The sequence below is a fragment of the Peromyscus californicus genome, unplaced genomic scaffold (assembly GCF_007827085.1).
Source record: "Peromyscus californicus insignis strain IS unplaced genomic scaffold, ASM782708v3 Scaffold_14__1_contigs__length_90479793_seg_2, whole genome shotgun sequence".
In the NCBI taxonomy this organism is placed as follows: Eukaryota; Metazoa; Chordata; class Mammalia; order Rodentia; family Cricetidae; genus Peromyscus; species Peromyscus californicus.
Window position 1 is genome coordinate 45,612,862 of NW_026294436.1, and position 17,711 is coordinate 45,630,572.

At 39.8% G+C, this 17,711-nt stretch overlaps 1 protein-coding gene across 6 annotated transcripts in view; it reads right to left on the reverse strand.

Annotated features, from left to right (window-relative positions):
• Positions 1-4,814: 4,814 nt before the first annotated feature.
• The window catches only part of Rabgap1l (RAB GTPase activating protein 1 like), a 589,856-nt gene continuing 576,959 nt past the window's right edge, over positions 4,815-17,711 (reverse strand). For all 6 annotated transcript variants that reach the window (XM_052737345.1, XM_052737344.1, XM_052737348.1 and 3 more), the window contains 3 exons: positions 14,424-14,495; positions 12,399-12,596; positions 4,815-10,015 (listed from right to left, as the gene is read on the reverse strand). In XM_052737345.1, the coding sequence (XP_052593305.1) occupies positions 9,863-10,015; positions 12,399-12,596; positions 14,424-14,495 (423 nt within the window). In that variant the 3' untranslated portion in view covers positions 4,815-9,862. The remainder of the gene's footprint in view (positions 10,016-12,398; positions 12,597-14,423; positions 14,496-17,711) is intronic.

A 17,711-nucleotide genomic window follows, 5' to 3' on the forward strand; every position in this document is an offset into this window, starting at 1 on the left:
GTCAGGCGGGAAAGTACATAGTGTTTAGTGACATTTAAAAGTCTCAAACCGCCGGGCAGTGGAGGCGCACGCCTTTAATCCCAGCACTTGGGAGGCAGAGCCAGGCAGATCTCTCTGAGTTCGAGGCCAGCCTGGGCTACAGAGTGAGTTCCAGGAAAGGCGCAAAGCTACACAGAGAAACCCTGTCTCGAAAAACAACAACAAAAATAAGTCTCAAACCACCATTCCCATGGCCTGTAGCATTAAAAATGAAAACAAAACAAATGCCGGGCAGTGGTGGTGCAGGCCTTTGACAGAGAAACCCTGTCTCGAAAAACAAACAAGAAAAAAAGAAAAAGAAACAAGAAAATGAAAGCAATCTTTTTGGAGAGAAGACAATGACAAAATGGTACCACCTTCTAAGGTTTGGGTATTTGAATTTTTTTTTTTAAAAAAAGGAAGTAAAAGGAGGAGGACATGACAACTACTAAAGTATGGGGAGATTTTTATTGTAGATACTGTAATGATATGGCAAGGAAGGCCTTGGTGGGTTGGGCCAAGGTGCCCGCAGAGGCGTGGGCACTGCAAGTTACACCAAGGGAGAGAGAGGAAAGGAAAGCGGAGATGCACGCAGCCTCGTGGAGAAGAGGTGTTATGATTAGGTGTTATGAAAGGGTGTTATGATACTGCACGAGGGAGACCCTGGCTGGCCCGGCCAGGCCGGGCAGATGCGCTGCAGGCGCGTGGAATCAGTCACTCACACCCCAGGTACTACATCCACCTGGAGAGTTTATTTGATCGATAAAGATAGGAAGGAGAGAGGGAGAGGGGTCGAGGGTACACACCTCGTGGGAATGGAGAGAGAGAGAGAGAGAGAGCGAGGAAGAGAGAAGGGAGCAGAGCATCCCCCCCCCCCCCCCCTTAAATGAGGTTTTTTAAGTCAGGGCACAGAGAGGCCCCAAGGGGCGGGTCAGAATACTAACAAAGGGGAAAAAGAAGAAGGAGGGGAGGGTTTTTTTCCTCTTAAAGAGGGCTTTACATCAGGACACAGGGCGGGTCCCCAAGGGGCTGGCCAGAATGCCAGATGAGGAAGAAGGCAGGTAGGCAGAGGGAGGATTTCCGGCTGAACATGGCCAGCAGACTAAACCAGCTAGGAGCTGCCTCCAATCGGCCTATGCCAAAAGACCTGCATAACAAAAATGACTGAGTTATACAGAGAGCAGATTGAGGTAAGGGAACCAGAAATCCAGCCCCAGAGAGGGTATAGGGTAGGGGATAGGGTAAGGAGTGCTGGCAGGAGCCACAAGTACTGACTGAGACTTGCCTCATCTTTCTTTGAGACCTAACAGTGTTGTTTCTTGATTTGGGTACAGTTTATGAGCTGTAAACATAATGTTTGTGTGGTTGGTTTGGTAGCCTAAGGCCTAGAGGAAAATTTTTCACGGTGACAAAAGTGTTACAGGGAGTCCACCAGAGATGACTACTCTGACACAGTTTATAGACAATGAAAAGTCTTCATTCCATGGGGCTGGGACTACACTTAGGTATTTAGGACCCTAGTATAAACCTGAGTGTTTAGGGTAAGTACTATTTAAAGGCAAAAACTATATCCTGGTATCTCAGCAGATGCAGGAGGAGGTTTTGTGCAAGCAAACATTTTAACAGAAGCTAAATGGTTAGTTGGGAAATGAGGTTTGCACAAGTAGACAATCTTACCAGAAGCTAGGTTAGCTGGGGCATCTTGACCTTGAGTTCCTAGAATAGGGTTGAGTAATTTCCCATGAGATTCTCCATCAAGAAGATTGTCTTAGTTAGGGTTTCTATTTCTGTGAAGAGATACCATGACCATGGCAACTCTTATACAGGAAAACATTTAATTGGGGCTGGCTTACAGTTCAGAGGTTTAGTCCATTATATCACGGTGGGAAGCATAGTGACACCCAGGCAGACATGGTGCTAGAGAAGGAGCTGAGAGTTCTACATCCTGATCCACAGGCAGCAGGAAGAGACTGTGAGCCATGCTGGGCATAGCTTAAGCATATATGACCTCAAAGCCCGCCTCCACAGTCACACTTCCTCCAACAAGGCCACATCTACTCCAATAAGGCCATACCTCCTAATAGTGCCATTCCCTATGGGGGCCATTGCTATTCAACCACCACAGCAATCGTTCTAGTTAAACATAAAATGGCCTCAGCAAGAATACAAGATGGAGGAACCTCTGTACTGTTTTTCCCTGTCACATTACTAGTTGGCTAGTGGAGGTGTATAAAGATCACTTGAACTCTAGTTCTAGGCCAGCCTACACAGAGTAGCAAGATCCTATAGGAAGTAAAATGAACTAACAGATGTATGTTTTATTATATTTTAATTTTTCAAGTGTCCAGACAGTAAATAGAAATGAGGACTGAAATAGGAACAAATACTCTATTGTACTACATAAAAGTGTCACCTGGTTATCTTATTTATCTCATTTGCTTAGGATCAAGAGCATATTGAATCTTCTATCTAAGGCCTTACCTCATGGTCTGTAGCAAGTTCTGCAAGCTTAATCTTTAAAATGTGTGGAAACTCAAACACTTCTCATATCCTTTACTGTTATCTGCTCTCATCTCTAAGGAATTGATGCATACATTAGAAATTGGCTAAGCAAATCCTAACTCTGTAGGACAGGCAGACAGGAATGGAAGATCACGGGTAGACTATGCTCCAGATTTATCAGTAAACTGGGGGAGTAAACATGAGCTAGAGCTGGGTGTGGTGGGGCACATTTTTAATCCCAGCACCTGGGAGGCACAGATAGGCAGATCTCTGAGTTTGAGGCCAACCTGGTCTACAGAGCAAGTTCCAGGGCAGCTAGGGATACACAGAGAAACCCTATATGAGACTACCCCCCACACCCACCCACCCCCCAAAAACACCCCACAGTGTGACCTGGTTGGAACTCTATTCTTCTGGAAGCAACAGCCTTGCCTGTTTTTAAAACATTACAATTATAGAGCTAGGCCCACCTGGATTATTCAAACTCTCTCCTACACAAAGTGAACTATTTAGGGCTTTAATTATGACTTCATGGCAACAGTTTTTGACTGAAAACTAAGGAGTATAGGCAAACCAAGTTCACACATCAGAAACTGTACAACCAACTATCCCATTTCACCCACCCCAGTTTCATGCTGTCCCCACCTTCTTACTCTGCTCTTCTTTTTGCTACTTAAAGTTTATTAGTCTTTTTCCTGTTACAGCAGTTTTTCTTGCTTGGGAGCAGTTGTAGATATTTTGCTCATCTCATACAAAGAAGCCACCTTGACTTCCCTACAGCAATGGACTGTAACCTGGAATTGCGGGCCAAGTAAACCCTCTTTCTCCCTTTATTTTTAATATACTCACAGCAACAGGAAAGGAAACCAAAAATGTTCTTTTCCAGGAAGTTTGGAATTCAAGTCCTAGATGTTGAAGAAAGGTTTTTACATTGTCTCAGATCCAATTTTAAGGTCTTATTAGCTTTTAGGTTTTGAGTTCTCAGAGTTCTCTCATGTTTAAGCAGGGACTAGAATAACTATTATCAGTGCTTCGAAACTAAAGATACAAAAAAGGGACACATTTCCTACAAACATGTATCTGCATATATGCCATAAATAGTAGTTCTGGTTTTTATTCAGATATCCATGACTATACCTTAGACCTCTTGTTAGAGAAATACCTTTTCTAAATTCTAACATTCTAAAAACTCATGTTCTGGAGACAGTTCTGTTTTCTTAGCACCCTCAACTCCCTAATTATTGCTATATCAATTCTGCAGTCCTATGACATCTTTTTTCTTTGTATTGGCCTATAGATACAGATTTATGTCCATCAGTTTTACCACTTTTTTAACCACTAGGCCAGTTTCTAGACCCTGGATTATTTACTTCATCTACTTAGCAAGATGAACCATAGTTTCTCCAAACAATACTGGTAATTATTTCCATTCTCTTCTATTTCATTTTCTTTCTTTTTTAAGACTTATTTTTATTTATGTGTGATAAATATGTATTTATTTATGTCCAGTACCACCTGCACGTATGCATGTGTGCTATATGAAGGCAGTGCCTGTGGAGGCCAGAAGAGGGCATCAGATGTCCTAGAACTGGAGTTACAGATGGTTGGGAGCCACCAGATGGGTGCTGGGAAACAAACCATGATCCTCTGCAAGAGCAGTAAATATAACCACTGAGCCATTTCTTAAGCCCTTACTTCATTTTCTTTTAGCAAGCATTTCAGTCTCACATCATAAGGGAGTAAACAAAACAAACTCAATTTGGCTTCTTTAGTTGTCGACAAAAGTCCCTATGTCCACCATATAGGAGCAAAACTCTGTAGGAGAGTGACTACATGCCAAGTCCAAATCAGCACTAGTCAAGGGACGTGAAAACTTAGTGGAAGTGCACTTAACTTAGAAGCTAGAAAACATGTTTTTGGAGAAAAAAGCACCAGATAACCATCACTTGGAAAGCCAAGCAGAAGTGATTTTCGGAGCCAGTTGCTTGGGTTTTAGTGCCTCTTCAGGCAGGCCTGTTCGGCTGTAGGGAGCCTTGCTACAGATATTCCTATTTCATTTGAATTCATTGCCTTAAAGTTTATTAAACTAGTTCAAGATGATCTCCTTTACTTGTATTCAAGGAACTTCTTGTCCTCATAGGCCATTGGCACTGGTACTATATTGACTATCATTCAGTCGTGTTCATCCTGGAGCACTTTCCACGTATGTTTTCTTTTTAAGTTGACTAACATCAGTAAGTGTTATATAAACACTGTGGTCAAATAAAGTCAACTGGAAAGAAGTCAGACACATGGACTTTAAAACAAATGTTTATTACTGCTTAATGGGACCGAAGGGGCAACACAAAGCATTGAAAACATCACTGGCTCACAAAAACAGCCACCTGGTTACCTTCTTGGTCACATTTGTTTATTCACAAGGTTTCATTCACACATCTACACAAGATACCAATCCACTTCAAGTTCATAACGATTATAAAAGTAAACATTTATTGAGACAATGTACAATAAATTGCACTTTCTTAACAAGCATCACATTTACATTAATAGAGTGTACTATACATAATACATGGCCTTATGGAAACAACTAATTGGTCAGTGTTTATAGAGGAAGAGATTGATGGCTAATGTTGGTTTTATAGTCAATTAGCACTTCCAGACTAATCAACTCCTTTATTCTAACCTGTTTTCACTGTAGATGCTGGGGAAAACATGTCTCACAAAGACAGACAGCATAAGGTTCATACTACCTCCTCAGTAAGGCAAAGGTAGGAGTTGGAAAGAAAGGAATGGGGCTGACAAAAACCTTTTCCCTAATTTGAACTAAGAATCCATGCATTATGCAAAATGCCAAGAATAGTGAAACCAATGTAGAAGGCTATTGGGACATCTTGGATTCTGGGATCATATCCAACTTTATTCTTGTGCTTTCATGACATTAATCTTTTGATGCATTTATAGCCTCATAAATCTTTTTCTATATGTAATATAGTTATTCAGAGTTGTAGTTTAGTGGAAAGTCATATGTTTATCAATTGCCAATAAAAATAATGTTCATTTTCTTTTCAATGATTCATTTTTCTCAAACTTTTCAAATACAGTTAATGATAAATAAACCAGAGATGATGGCAGAGTGAGGGGGACATAATGATGGAGACTGTTTTATAGCAGGTGGCGTGTTTTACTGGAGGTAAGCTCAAGCTGTAGGGTTTTGTTTGTTTAAGAGGAAATTGAGAATTATACGCAGACAGCTGACTTGTCACTTGAACAAGCATCTACTTTTCTTATAATTCAAGATCAGCATCACCTGTTGAGGTATAGTCCAAATGGGGGTCGTCATGTTTACAGATTTGAAAGTTAAGGAAATAGATAACATAAAGTGCCTTGCATGTATTACATATAAGCCACCATAGGGAAGAAAGAATGCTCAATGTGACCCTCAGCACAAAGACTAACAGAATTTTATGCTTGGTCATTGGAAACAGGCCACAGAGCTGCTGTCTGGGCTTCCAGTTTTGATCACTGTGTCTTGAAATCTAATGTGCATTTGGTTGCATGGTATCTAGGTAAACAAAAGAAACAGGGATACCCTATAAAATTTCACCACACACACACACACACACACACACACACACACACACACACACACACACACTGTGCACACATGCAAACACACCCCTAACTATTCAAACCATACAACAGAATTGTTCATTATCTCATTTGCTAGATATTAAAGCAAGAGAATCATCTATTGTAGAGTATTATAAAGAATAAGTTATGTAATACAATCATTTTTTAGTGTCTTTTTTAGAAGAGAAAACTAAGTCTTTTTAAAATTTTCTTTCTGTCCACTTACAGGAGTCCTAAAATACAGACAACCACCTTAGAGTCGATTTCATTGAGGCACAGCAAAGCTCAGTCCTGATATTGCTACACATTTGATCTTTAGTTTGTTGTTTGAAACAGGCAGGGACTTGCTATGTAATCCTGGCTAGCTTGGCACTCTCTGTGTAGCCCTTATGCTTGCCTTGACCTCACAGGCATGCCTGTGCCTCAGCCTCCTGAGTGCAGGGACTGTGGGTGTGTATCACCACAACCAACACTGAGACTTGACCTAAGAGACTAAAAATGTAAAGGAATAATTTTTTATCTGCTGTGTATTGTTTCAGGTTTCTTACTTTAGCTAAGAAATGAAACCACTAGTTACTAACTGGAAAATAGCTGAAACAGAGTAGGAGCTGGAGAAAAATAAATATATAATGTAGGAAAAGGTGAACATTTTTAAAGCAAATGAAACAAAAACTAAACTCTCATCATCAGTACAAAGGGGTCTTTTCAACTCTACCAGGTACATTCTAGAAAGCCAAAGGAAAAGAAATGACTAATTTAACAGAAGGTGAGGGGACAGCAGATACTGCATGAAAATCCAGGGTGCAGGCTTATTGGCATTCCCATTACTGTTTCTGATAGGAACTCCTATATTGAAGTGCAGGGAACCAAGAATTTCTTTGCATTAAATTATATGTACTAAAAATAACCACTGTAACTTGGCTCAGAATGTGTACCAAACATAGGCACTCTAAAATCCAGCATGGTGTCTTTTGAGAATATACTAAATGAGACTAAGTTATAAAAGCCAATGAATGAGTTGAATCTTCATTTATTCTATAGAACTCAATGAAAAGAGAAATGATCACTTCCCAGATGCTACAAATATTAGCATTTTAGAGGAGTGTTTACTATCATGTAAATCTTAGGAAAGGATGAAAAATATCTTGGATACTTGGATGGTTTATCTTTTTTCTATGAGGAATTCAAGAGAGTAATTGTAGCTATTATGGTGCCTACCTATAATCTCAGCACTTGAAAGGCTGAAGTAGGAAGGTTCTAAGTTCAAGGCTAGCCTAGACTACATAAGTAGAACCTGTTTCAAGAAAAAAAAACTTTCAATTCTCAAATATATATAAAATAGTAAGTGAAACTGTGATGAGTAGTTGCTTTATGTTGGCATTCTGGAGTTCTCAAGCAACAGTGAGGAATGGATGGTTTGAGGCATTGCTATAGTGAAATAGTGAACAAGAAATCACATATTACCTCTTGAATTTTCTTTCCAATCTTTACTGCTGCTACTAACTCAAAGATGGTATAATGCAGGGCAGTTTAAACATAATACCAAAATACCAATATACACGCCCAAGTATCATATGATACCAGAGAACAAAAGAAATTATGTATTGCCATTATGTCTTTTATAAGAGCTAGATGAAAACTCAAAAGAAATATTTAACTCTTAAAATATATGCTTCTGGTGATTGTGTTTAAAGAGAAAAAGGGGCCATGAACCTGAACAGATACTTGATATAGAGCCATTTTGTTTCCCTCATTTACCACTTATGAAAATTATTCAATGTCGGTATTCTGTGGAATGTATTTATTTTCAGAAGTTAGAAAGAGCTGGAAATGGTATTAGAAGTTCACAGAAGTGCACCTTAATTTAGCTGGCCATTTGAAAAAGTGACTTGTCCAAGGCTTTCTGGAGTGCCCAGGACCAATAAAGCTAATTGGCTGCACTAAATGACGGACAGAAATGATGTAATATTCTAGCCATTATATTTAATAGAAAAAATAGCTTATCAGAGATTCAGGGAATGTTAAATCAGCAGAGACATCTGGAGTTCTGGGTTACTGTCTTTTGGTAAAAAGAAGTGAATCTTCTGATGAAAGACACCAGAACTAAAACAGAAACTTCTATATGGGAGGTATTGTTTGATAAGTGTTTTATCAGTTTTATGGCCTGTAGATAATAGAGACATTTCGAGATTAAAGAAATTTCACATACTAGAACTCAAAAATGATTTTAGAGGAAAGGCTCTATCATGAGCAACTTGAAGTTGGGGGTGGGAGGGCTCTACTAAGGCTTACCTCTGGAGTGTGTTATTACAGTTACAACATATGGCACAGAGGAGAGCCCTCTGGACTAAATAGTCTGAGATACTTTTGGAAACAATGAAGCCAAAGATGAATATAAAGAAATGTTACTATACATGACTGACAGTAGTTTGGATGCTGTAAAGGGACCAGAGACTTCTATAGTAGCTTAGAAAATGGAAAAATTAGTTTTGTTGTTACCAAAGAATTTCTTGTAAGGGCTATTTATACAGGTATGTCAAATATAATTGAAAAAATATTTGCACCAATTTTTTTAAACAGTAACCTTACCTTTCCATGAGTTAAGTAGTTCTATAAAGGTTTAGTCAATCAAAAATGTGAAAAATGCCCTTGTTTTTCTTTATTCCCAGGTATGTAGGGCACTGTTTCGGGGTTAGGGAGAAGTTAGGAAAGTTGCCTAACACTAAGGTGCTAGGAAGCTCTCTTCAACTTCCTTGGCAATATCACAGCCTTTAATGAAGTACGGAACATCAGCGCTTGCCTTAACTAGTGTGTCAGCATCCACTAAATCATCATTGTTCCACTCAAAACTACAGTGTCTGAACACAGACCTTTTTAGACTTCTCCAGTGAGGGTCCCCAAGTCTGCCACTGACAATATCCATCTTTGAGGCTGCATTTGCCACAAGTCACCTCTGTGTTTATACAAAGGCACATCAGGAGAATGAGCCCCATGTGGAGTCCTTAAAAGGATCTATCTGCTAGAATGCCTGACCAAATGACTTTATTGCACATTTACTGAAAGTCTCTATTTACCTAGAGTGCAGTAGCCCAGCTACTCCACAGCTCTTGACACTCCATTTCCAAATGTAGGCAACTCAAAATAATTTGGGGGGAACTTTCAAGCCAACTCCTGGTCTGTTTTCTTGGGACAGGAGTAGCACTACTCTGGAAGTCACTTTCAGTGTGAAACCTGTCAGTGGTCATGTGCCCCACAGTGTGCTTTATCTAAATAATCCTGGAAAGTTAAAGAGGGTTAATTTTCCTTTAAAAACAGAATTCTGTGACAAAGATCTTACCATTTTAACCCTGGAAAAGCATGTCTCCATTTTTATGTGAGATAAAAAATTATTATGAATAAATAATTCTAAACAAAAGCATTTAGTTCTAGGTTACTTATTTCCAACTAAATTTCAGGCCTATAAAACAATATGTAACACTATGATGGATCTGAATGTGGCTTTCCATGAAGAAGCTGGGAAATAGATATGCAACATAAATCAGGTCAGTTTAAATATCATCCCTTTGAAAAATGTCATACACGAAAGACAGAGCTACTAAAGATTCTAACTTGCTTTCTTGTCTCCTTTACTTTCCTTCAAAGGGACAACAGGAAGGATTCTTGGTTTCTGTTGTTTTGATCATTGTGCTCTTGTGACTGGCTGAGGCTGGAGCTATGTGCTCTCCTTGGGTGGCTGGGGAGCCTGTGGTGGCTGTAGTGGCTGAGTGCCTGTGGCTGTTTTGATAGAGTTCAGGGTTTTACTAAACCAAGAGTTTTTTGCAGCTTGTATTTCATTCATAAGTGCTCCTCTCTGATGCTCAAGTTCCTAATGGAAGAAGAAGAAGATCACAGGTTACATAAATGCCAGAATAAATGAAGAGATACCGTTTAGATTCACCAGGCCTCTGCAGCACGCCCTCCCTCAAAGCCCAGGAGACATTCAGTTGGCTTCCTAATGGAAGAGAAAAGTTGAGAGCTAAAAGAGTTTCCAATGAAAATGAGAATCCATGCTTTCTATGAACAGTGAAATTAACCACATTTTATTTTCCCTACCTCCCTGCCATTCAGGTCCAAATTTAGGTTTAGGTTGCAATTGGGAGACTACATGTTTAAAACCACAAATAAATATGAGTACAAATGAGTTTCAATTAAAAAATTGCCCTTGAGAACAGTCAGGGTCCAGACTAGACACACTGCTGAGGATCCTGAATGCAGCATTGGGGTGGGTTACTGATAAAAAGCAGATCAGTCCACAAGGAAGCCAGGTCCATTCTTCTAATTGCTACTTTCCAATTTGGAGAGAATGGAGAAAGGAATCTGGCCAATCAGCTGAGACCTCAAAGAACTCCAAAGGGAGGAGTGGGATTAGTGTGTCTTGTGAAGGTAAGACCAACAGAGGGGTTTGGTCTGTCATTTTCAGATCAGCCAACCAAAGTGACCAAGTGAAGGACCCGAGAAAACATTTCAGGGTAAACTGGGGGAAAAAAGCACACTATTAAGTTCTCACAAAATATAACTTTAGTTATTAAAAAATCCATTTAAATTATGTTTGTGTCTGTGAATACATGCTATAAGATATGATGGTACAGGACACATTAGGGAGGAAATGTACCACTTGCAGGGTCATCCTGACTCTAACTCAGGACAGTATTCTAAAGCCCAGCTGCTTTTTTAAAGGACAAGGTCTCACTCTACAGCCCAGGCTGACCTCAAGTTCTCAGAAATGCACCTCTCCATCTCCAGAGTGCTGGGATAAAAGGGGAATGCCTTAATGTCTGTCTTAGTCCAGCTTCTTAAAGTATGAGTGAGGTCTTCCACCACGTGGGGCCATGTAACTGAAGGTAGGGAAGGTCATGACAAAAATTTGGCAATGTTAGAAAACTAACTCAAAGCCAAATGCATAATGAATCTGAGATGTTTCTGTCTGTACTCATCCATATTCCATCACGTGACTTCACGTCAGCCTTGGTTCTGAACACAGCATGTCCATGCTGCACTGGACAGGACATCGAGTCAGGCAGCACCAACCAACACTACTTCAGACACTGGCTCAGAGTTTAGACAACTGTATGTTATATGTTACTGTGTTCTTTATTGTACATACAAAACTTGCTGTTCTTATGGAAGCATTGTGATCTGCTGGACAGTGGTGGTGCACACCTTTAATCCCAGCACTCGGAGGCAGAGGCAGGCAGATCTCTGAGTTCAGGGCCAGCCTGGTCTACAGAGTGAGTTCCAGGACAGCCAGAGCCACACAGAGAGAGCCTGTCTTGAAAAAAAAAAAGAGAGAAGAAACATAGTAGTGATATATAGAAACAATTTTTACTATTTTCCATCATTCCTCAGCACGTAAATTGATACATCTTTGGATTATATTGTAGTAGACGTGTTTGATTTCAAAAGAATGTTGTTTGAGGGCTGGTGAGATGGCTCAGCAGGAAAGACCACTGGCTGCTCTTCTCGAGGAAGACTAAAACCTGTACAATTCCATTTCCAGGAGATCCAATGCCCTTTTCTATCCTCCATAGGCACTGCACACATGTGGTACACAGACATGCATGCAGGCAAAACACACACACACACACACACACACACACACACACACACACACACACACACACACAAACCACTGTTTGAGTTGCTGGAAAGTTTCTTTAAAAATAAGCCACGAAATGAATTTTGTCTTGAAATTAGGACAGAATTTACAGTTTCTGAAATGGCCTGGAACTATTTCTGACATCTTGGTATATGTATTTATGTGAAATGGCACTTAGATTTTGACAATTACAAAAAGTATGAATCAACTCAAACATTGAGAATATCTCTTTGTCTTTTTAATTATTTTATCAAAATAAGTATGCCATCTTATGAACCAAATTTACTTTCCTCTGTATCAATGGTAAACTATCTGTACATTATAACTGTTTAAAAACAAAACTTTTCATGACTTACTGTCAATACATGTTGGATTTGTAGACCTATCTTCTCTACCCATGGTTGTGCAAATGGAGTCATCTGTGCTGTGTAAACGGGGTCATCTGTGCTGTGTAACGGGGTTGTCTGTGCTGTGTAAATAGGGTCGGTGCTGTGTAACGGGGTCATCTGTGCTGTGTAAACGGAGTCGTCTGTGCTGTGTAAACGGAGTCGTCTGTGCTGTGTAACGGGGGTTGTCTGGGTTGCATCTTTTGACCTCTCATCAAATCACCAACCTGAATCTTGCACTTGGCCTCCACCAGCTGCAGTTTGGTCTGTGCCAGCTCCAGCTCCATCTCCCTCAGCTGCTTCCTCAGTGAATCCTTCTCGTCATCGGCTTCAATTCCCTGGTCCTCTCTACTTACAGCTGCTGGCTTTAAAGCTCCTTCCTTGCTGAAAATGTCACTGCAGTGTTTGCACGCCATCATCTTACCCTGAATATAAAAAAGAGACACCCAACATCAAACTGTATTCTACAGGCTAAACAACTTCCCAAAATACATGCATTTTAAAGATGGCGCATTGGGCCAGGCGGTGGTGGCGCATGCCTTTAATCCCAGCACTTGGGAGGCAGAGGCAGGCAGATCTCTGTGAGTTCAAGGCCAGTCTGGGCTACAGAGTGAGTTTCAGGAAAGGTGCAAAGCTACCCTGAGAAACCCTGTCTCGAAAAACCAATAAATAAATAAATAAATAAATAAAAAGATGGCGCACTGTCTTTAAACACTGTTCTATTTCTGAAGACGCCGTTGGACCTGTGCTATCACCAGATGGTCACAGTCAGCACAGAATCCACCTGTACCCAGTACAGGTACTCTGTGTGCATGTCCTTTTGTTTGACTGTTTAAGGGAATGAAGGTGACATGACTGCAGTCTCCTATTGTTAGTCATGTGCACCATGCCAAACAAGCAATTCTTTTCGAGACAGCACTGTTCTTGCTTCACTAAATATTACAAAATGAATTACACATTAGGTATATTACACTTTCTATTTTGATGCCATACTTTTACAAGAGGCTCAATGTGTCTGTTATGTTAACCACAGTCTTTTCACATGTGCAAAAAAGAACTTCACTACACAGCTGTCGGTGTGACTCCACCAGTTAGATCTGGCAAGTTTGGTGCTCTCTCTTCATTAGCTACTCCAATATCCTGTCACTCGAGCATTAGAGTCTTGATTTGACATGTTCTAGCACTTCTCATTTCAGCTCTGTCTTCAAGTCTCACCTCTCCAGTCCCCACCAGCTTGTCTCTCATTTTGTCCATACTCTACTCTTCACGTTATTGTTGAGTACTATTCACTGGACACATTGAAAAACACAGCACTTTTCAACCTCCTACTGAACCTATGGCATTAATTAGCCCAAAATACTGTTATTTTTTATTAGTTCTTTAAGAGTTTTGTAGATTGTTTTGATCATATTCACTTTTCCCATTACTTTTGTTCCTTTTAAAAAATTTAAATATAATTAATTTATTGATTTTTTGGGAATTTCACATCATGCACCCTAATTCCACTTACCTCCCAGTCCCTCCATATCTTCCCCTCACGCCTGCAGTTCCCCCACAAAAGAAAATTAAAAAAACAAAACAAAACAAAGCATGCAAGCAAGCAAACAAAAACAAGAGCAATCAATGGCTTTTCTCAAGTACCAAAATGATATAAGGAGTTTTACCCACCAGGGGGCAGCATAAAAACAACTGGTATACATTCTCTTGAAAAACATTTTCACGGCTTCCTGAGTGTGAGAACGAGTGAATCTCTGATTCTTGTGCCTTCTTTTGGGCTCTTTTCCTTCTGTTTGTCTTGTCCAACTCCAAGGTGATAGTTTTTGTTTTATCTTATTATATTTTACTATTTTTTTATTAAAAAAATTTGTTTGTTGAATCAAATGGTTACTAACAAGTGTTTTTCCAGCCAATAGTGTTTGCTGTTCCAAAGAGTGTCAGGATGATCTCACAGAACTCCAAATGGAAGCCGGGCAATTCAGGCAATAGTCAGGTGTGAGCTGCTGAACATCTCAGGTTCTTACCACCCAAGAAAGCCACGAGATTCCGGGCTCATATAGTCTTTCCTTTCCTACTACCTGCCTCCGAAGTCCCATGCCATCTACAGGAACATAAATGTCAGGAAAGACATACCTGTGGCAGGGAAAAGGACTGAGACTCTCCATAGCATCTGAGTGAATTATACAAGATGGAGAGATGGGTATCTGAGGATGGATTTGGAAGAAATTACATCACAGAAGTAGCCCACTTCTTACCTTTACTGCTTCCAGCTCCTCCTTGCTGGCTGCTTGCTGTTTTTCCAGCCTGGTACTTAACTGAGAACATATCTAAAGGCAGAAAAGAGAGTTTCTCTACTAGAAAACAGAATGACCAGTGACATAACTGTTCATCAACTCACAAAGCACACTAGCATGCCTGATCCCAGGGGACATTTTGCAAATAAGCAGCACTGCAAACCTAGTCATTTCTGAAATGAGCAGAAGGCCTGTGAGCTTCATGTGTGAAGCATAACTTAATCAGAAGAGACATATTATGGGACAGATGAGCATCTTCTTGTCACTAGCTTTCTGTGGCTAGCAATAATGAATTCATAGTCTCCCTGTGGAATCACCTATAGAATCTCTATTGAGAATCTACTCTGTAGAAGGTGTTATACTTGGAATTCAGTGAAAAGAATTCTGAACCAGCAACAATTCCCAATGGGCTTCAGAATATCTCTTTTCAATCATAAAAGTTTCCTTAAGTATCACTTAGCTCCTTCCTGACTAAACAGTGCTATGCTACAGTAATCAAACAAAAACAATGGATGTGCAGGGTCTAGAACTATGTAGCACCTGACCAGTAGGAAGCACACATTTAATAAAAATCTATTTGATGGTTGGTTCTGAAATAAGATGTTAATAAGTACTGGGAACAAGTAGAAAGAAATGCTTTCCAGGGTGAGAATATTTAAAAAGTAGAATGTTCAAATCTATTGACTGAAATAAGAATCTTTCCTTTTACAAAAATGAATGAAAATAAGTCTTAAAACATCTGACAGAATAGAAACATGAATAAAAAGCAAGAAATATCAAATTTTAAAGCGTACATTGGGCTGCAACATATAAAACCTATCTAGATTTATTTATTTTATTTATATGAGTATTTTGCCTGAGTGTATGTGTGTATATCCCATGTGTGCCCAGTGTCCACAGAAGTCACAAGAAAGCATTGGATCCTCTAGAACTGGAGTTACAGATGGTTGTGAGTCACCATGTGAGTGCTGGGAAATGAACCCAGGCCTTTTGTAAAGGTAACACATGTTCTTAACTCCTGAGCCATCTCTCTAGCCCCTCAAAAAAAAAAAACATTTAAAAACTTCTAGTTAATATTTAAAAAAAAAAAATAAGGGCTGGATGGATGGTCATTGAGCAAGAGGGATTGCTAAGAGAGCATGAGGCCCTGAGTTCAGAACCCATGTTAAAAGCCTTGTAAGGCTGTGCATCTGGAATATAGCAGCCACCTGTAGCATAATATAGCAATTAAAAAATGTATTTGCATGTGATGACGGTTCCAGGGCTCACAGTCTTAATGTTTCCTGTGCTGATTTGCATCTAATTTCCCCACAAAAATCTTGGAATTACCTTTGTCCTTTCTAGCAAAACAAACCAACCAACCCCAAATAAACCCTTGTGTCTCCTCTGTTTTAACTATTACTCATTGTGGTGGTTTGACTAGGAATGTCCCCCACAGACTCATGTGCTTGAATGCTTGGTCACCAAGGAGTGACACTATTAGGAGGTGTGTCCTTATTGGAGTACTGAGGCCTATTTGGAGGAAGTGTGTCACTAGGGGTGGGCTTTGAGATCTCAGATGCTCAAGCTAGGCCCAGTGTGGCATTCTTTTCCTGCTGCCTGCTGATCCATGTATAGAACTCTCAGCTCTTTCTCCAGCACCATGTCTGCCTGCGTGGTACCTTGCTTCCCGCCATGATAATAATGGAATAAACCTCTGAAACTGAAAGCCAGCCCCAATTAAATGTTTTCCTTTGTAAAAGTCTCCAAAGCAAGATCCAGGAAAGGCGCAAAGCTACACAGAGAAACCCTGTCTCGAAAAACCAAAAAAAAAAAAAAAAGTTGCTGCGGTCATGGTGCTTCTTCACAGCAACAGAAACCCTAACTAAGACACTTATTTTGGCTTTCGGCACTATTTCTTCTCATTTTTAATGTAGACTGTGTTCCTGCCTGTGTATCTCTCCTGCTGGTTCCATATTCCTCACTAGATCTGAATAGTGCCAATAGTACATCCACCAGCAGCCACTTTCTGCTCAGAGATTCCTGTTTCAAACTAATACAAACCCCAACTCTTTAGCACAGACGTGGCTCTGTGGACTTCTGTGTCATTTCTGTATTTGAAATGCTTTTCTGTTCACTAATCTACCTCCATGACATCTCTCCAACATTTTCCATCCGGCATTCCTCCAAATGCACAGCCCACGTCTTGCCCAGTCTTTGAAGTACAGTTCAAATCGTACCATGTTCATAAAGAGGTTTCCTTCGCCTACTCTGGGAGCATATGTACTGATAGGAAAAAAAGATACTTCCTTACTCCCCACACAGAGTGAGTTCCTTAAGTCTATGCACAGGAATTAGCCTCCCATTAAGACAAGCTAGAGGGTGGTGTGAGAGTACATATTTGTATTTGTAGTACTAGCCCTAGGAAGCAGGAGAATTAAGGGTTCAGGTCATTTGGACTGCATTAGAGTTTGTTTCAAAATAAAAGAATAAAAAAAATACTTCCTAAAGGAGAAAAAGTAGATTAATTCATATTATAATCCCCTGAAGTTTCAAGCTTCACCATCAGAAAGTGTTAAATAAACATGCTGCTATCACAAAAGGTGGAAGATAGCTCATTTCTAATACATATTCCATGAACAGAAAGGATATTTACATACACACATATGTATATATGTATGAATGTGTATGTTTGTGTATGTGTGTTACATAAGTATGTGTGTATTTGTATGTATGTTTATGCATTTATTACTACGGATCTATAGCCTCAGCCTTGAGGCAGCCTTATGAAAAGATGTTCCTAATATATGAATGGATCCTCCTTTACATATTTATTTATATAGCATTTGTTTATACAATGATGCATACTCAATATAGTGATATCTCTAGTTAGTACAATTAAAGGAGGCTTGTTTTATATTTTTCCGCATGTAACTAACTTACTACAAAACATAAATTTCACTTATACACATAAAAACAGACTTTATAAAAATGTACATATCAGATGTCAACATCCTTTATATATTGCCATCCAAGGAAATCCCCTGATCAGAAAATAGCATGTAGCACTGTAAGTTCTGAAAGCCTAGAATGTAAGTATTCTATTCAAAGTCTCTCAGGATGAGGGGGTTCTTCTCATGTCTAGCTAACAAGAAGAAGAAGGACATGAAGATACAACAGGAACTGGAGTGAAGGCTTTCTAGAACCACCTTGGTGATGGAGCCAGGAATACCTTCAGGTAGAGACAACTCTCTATTAAAGGAACATTTT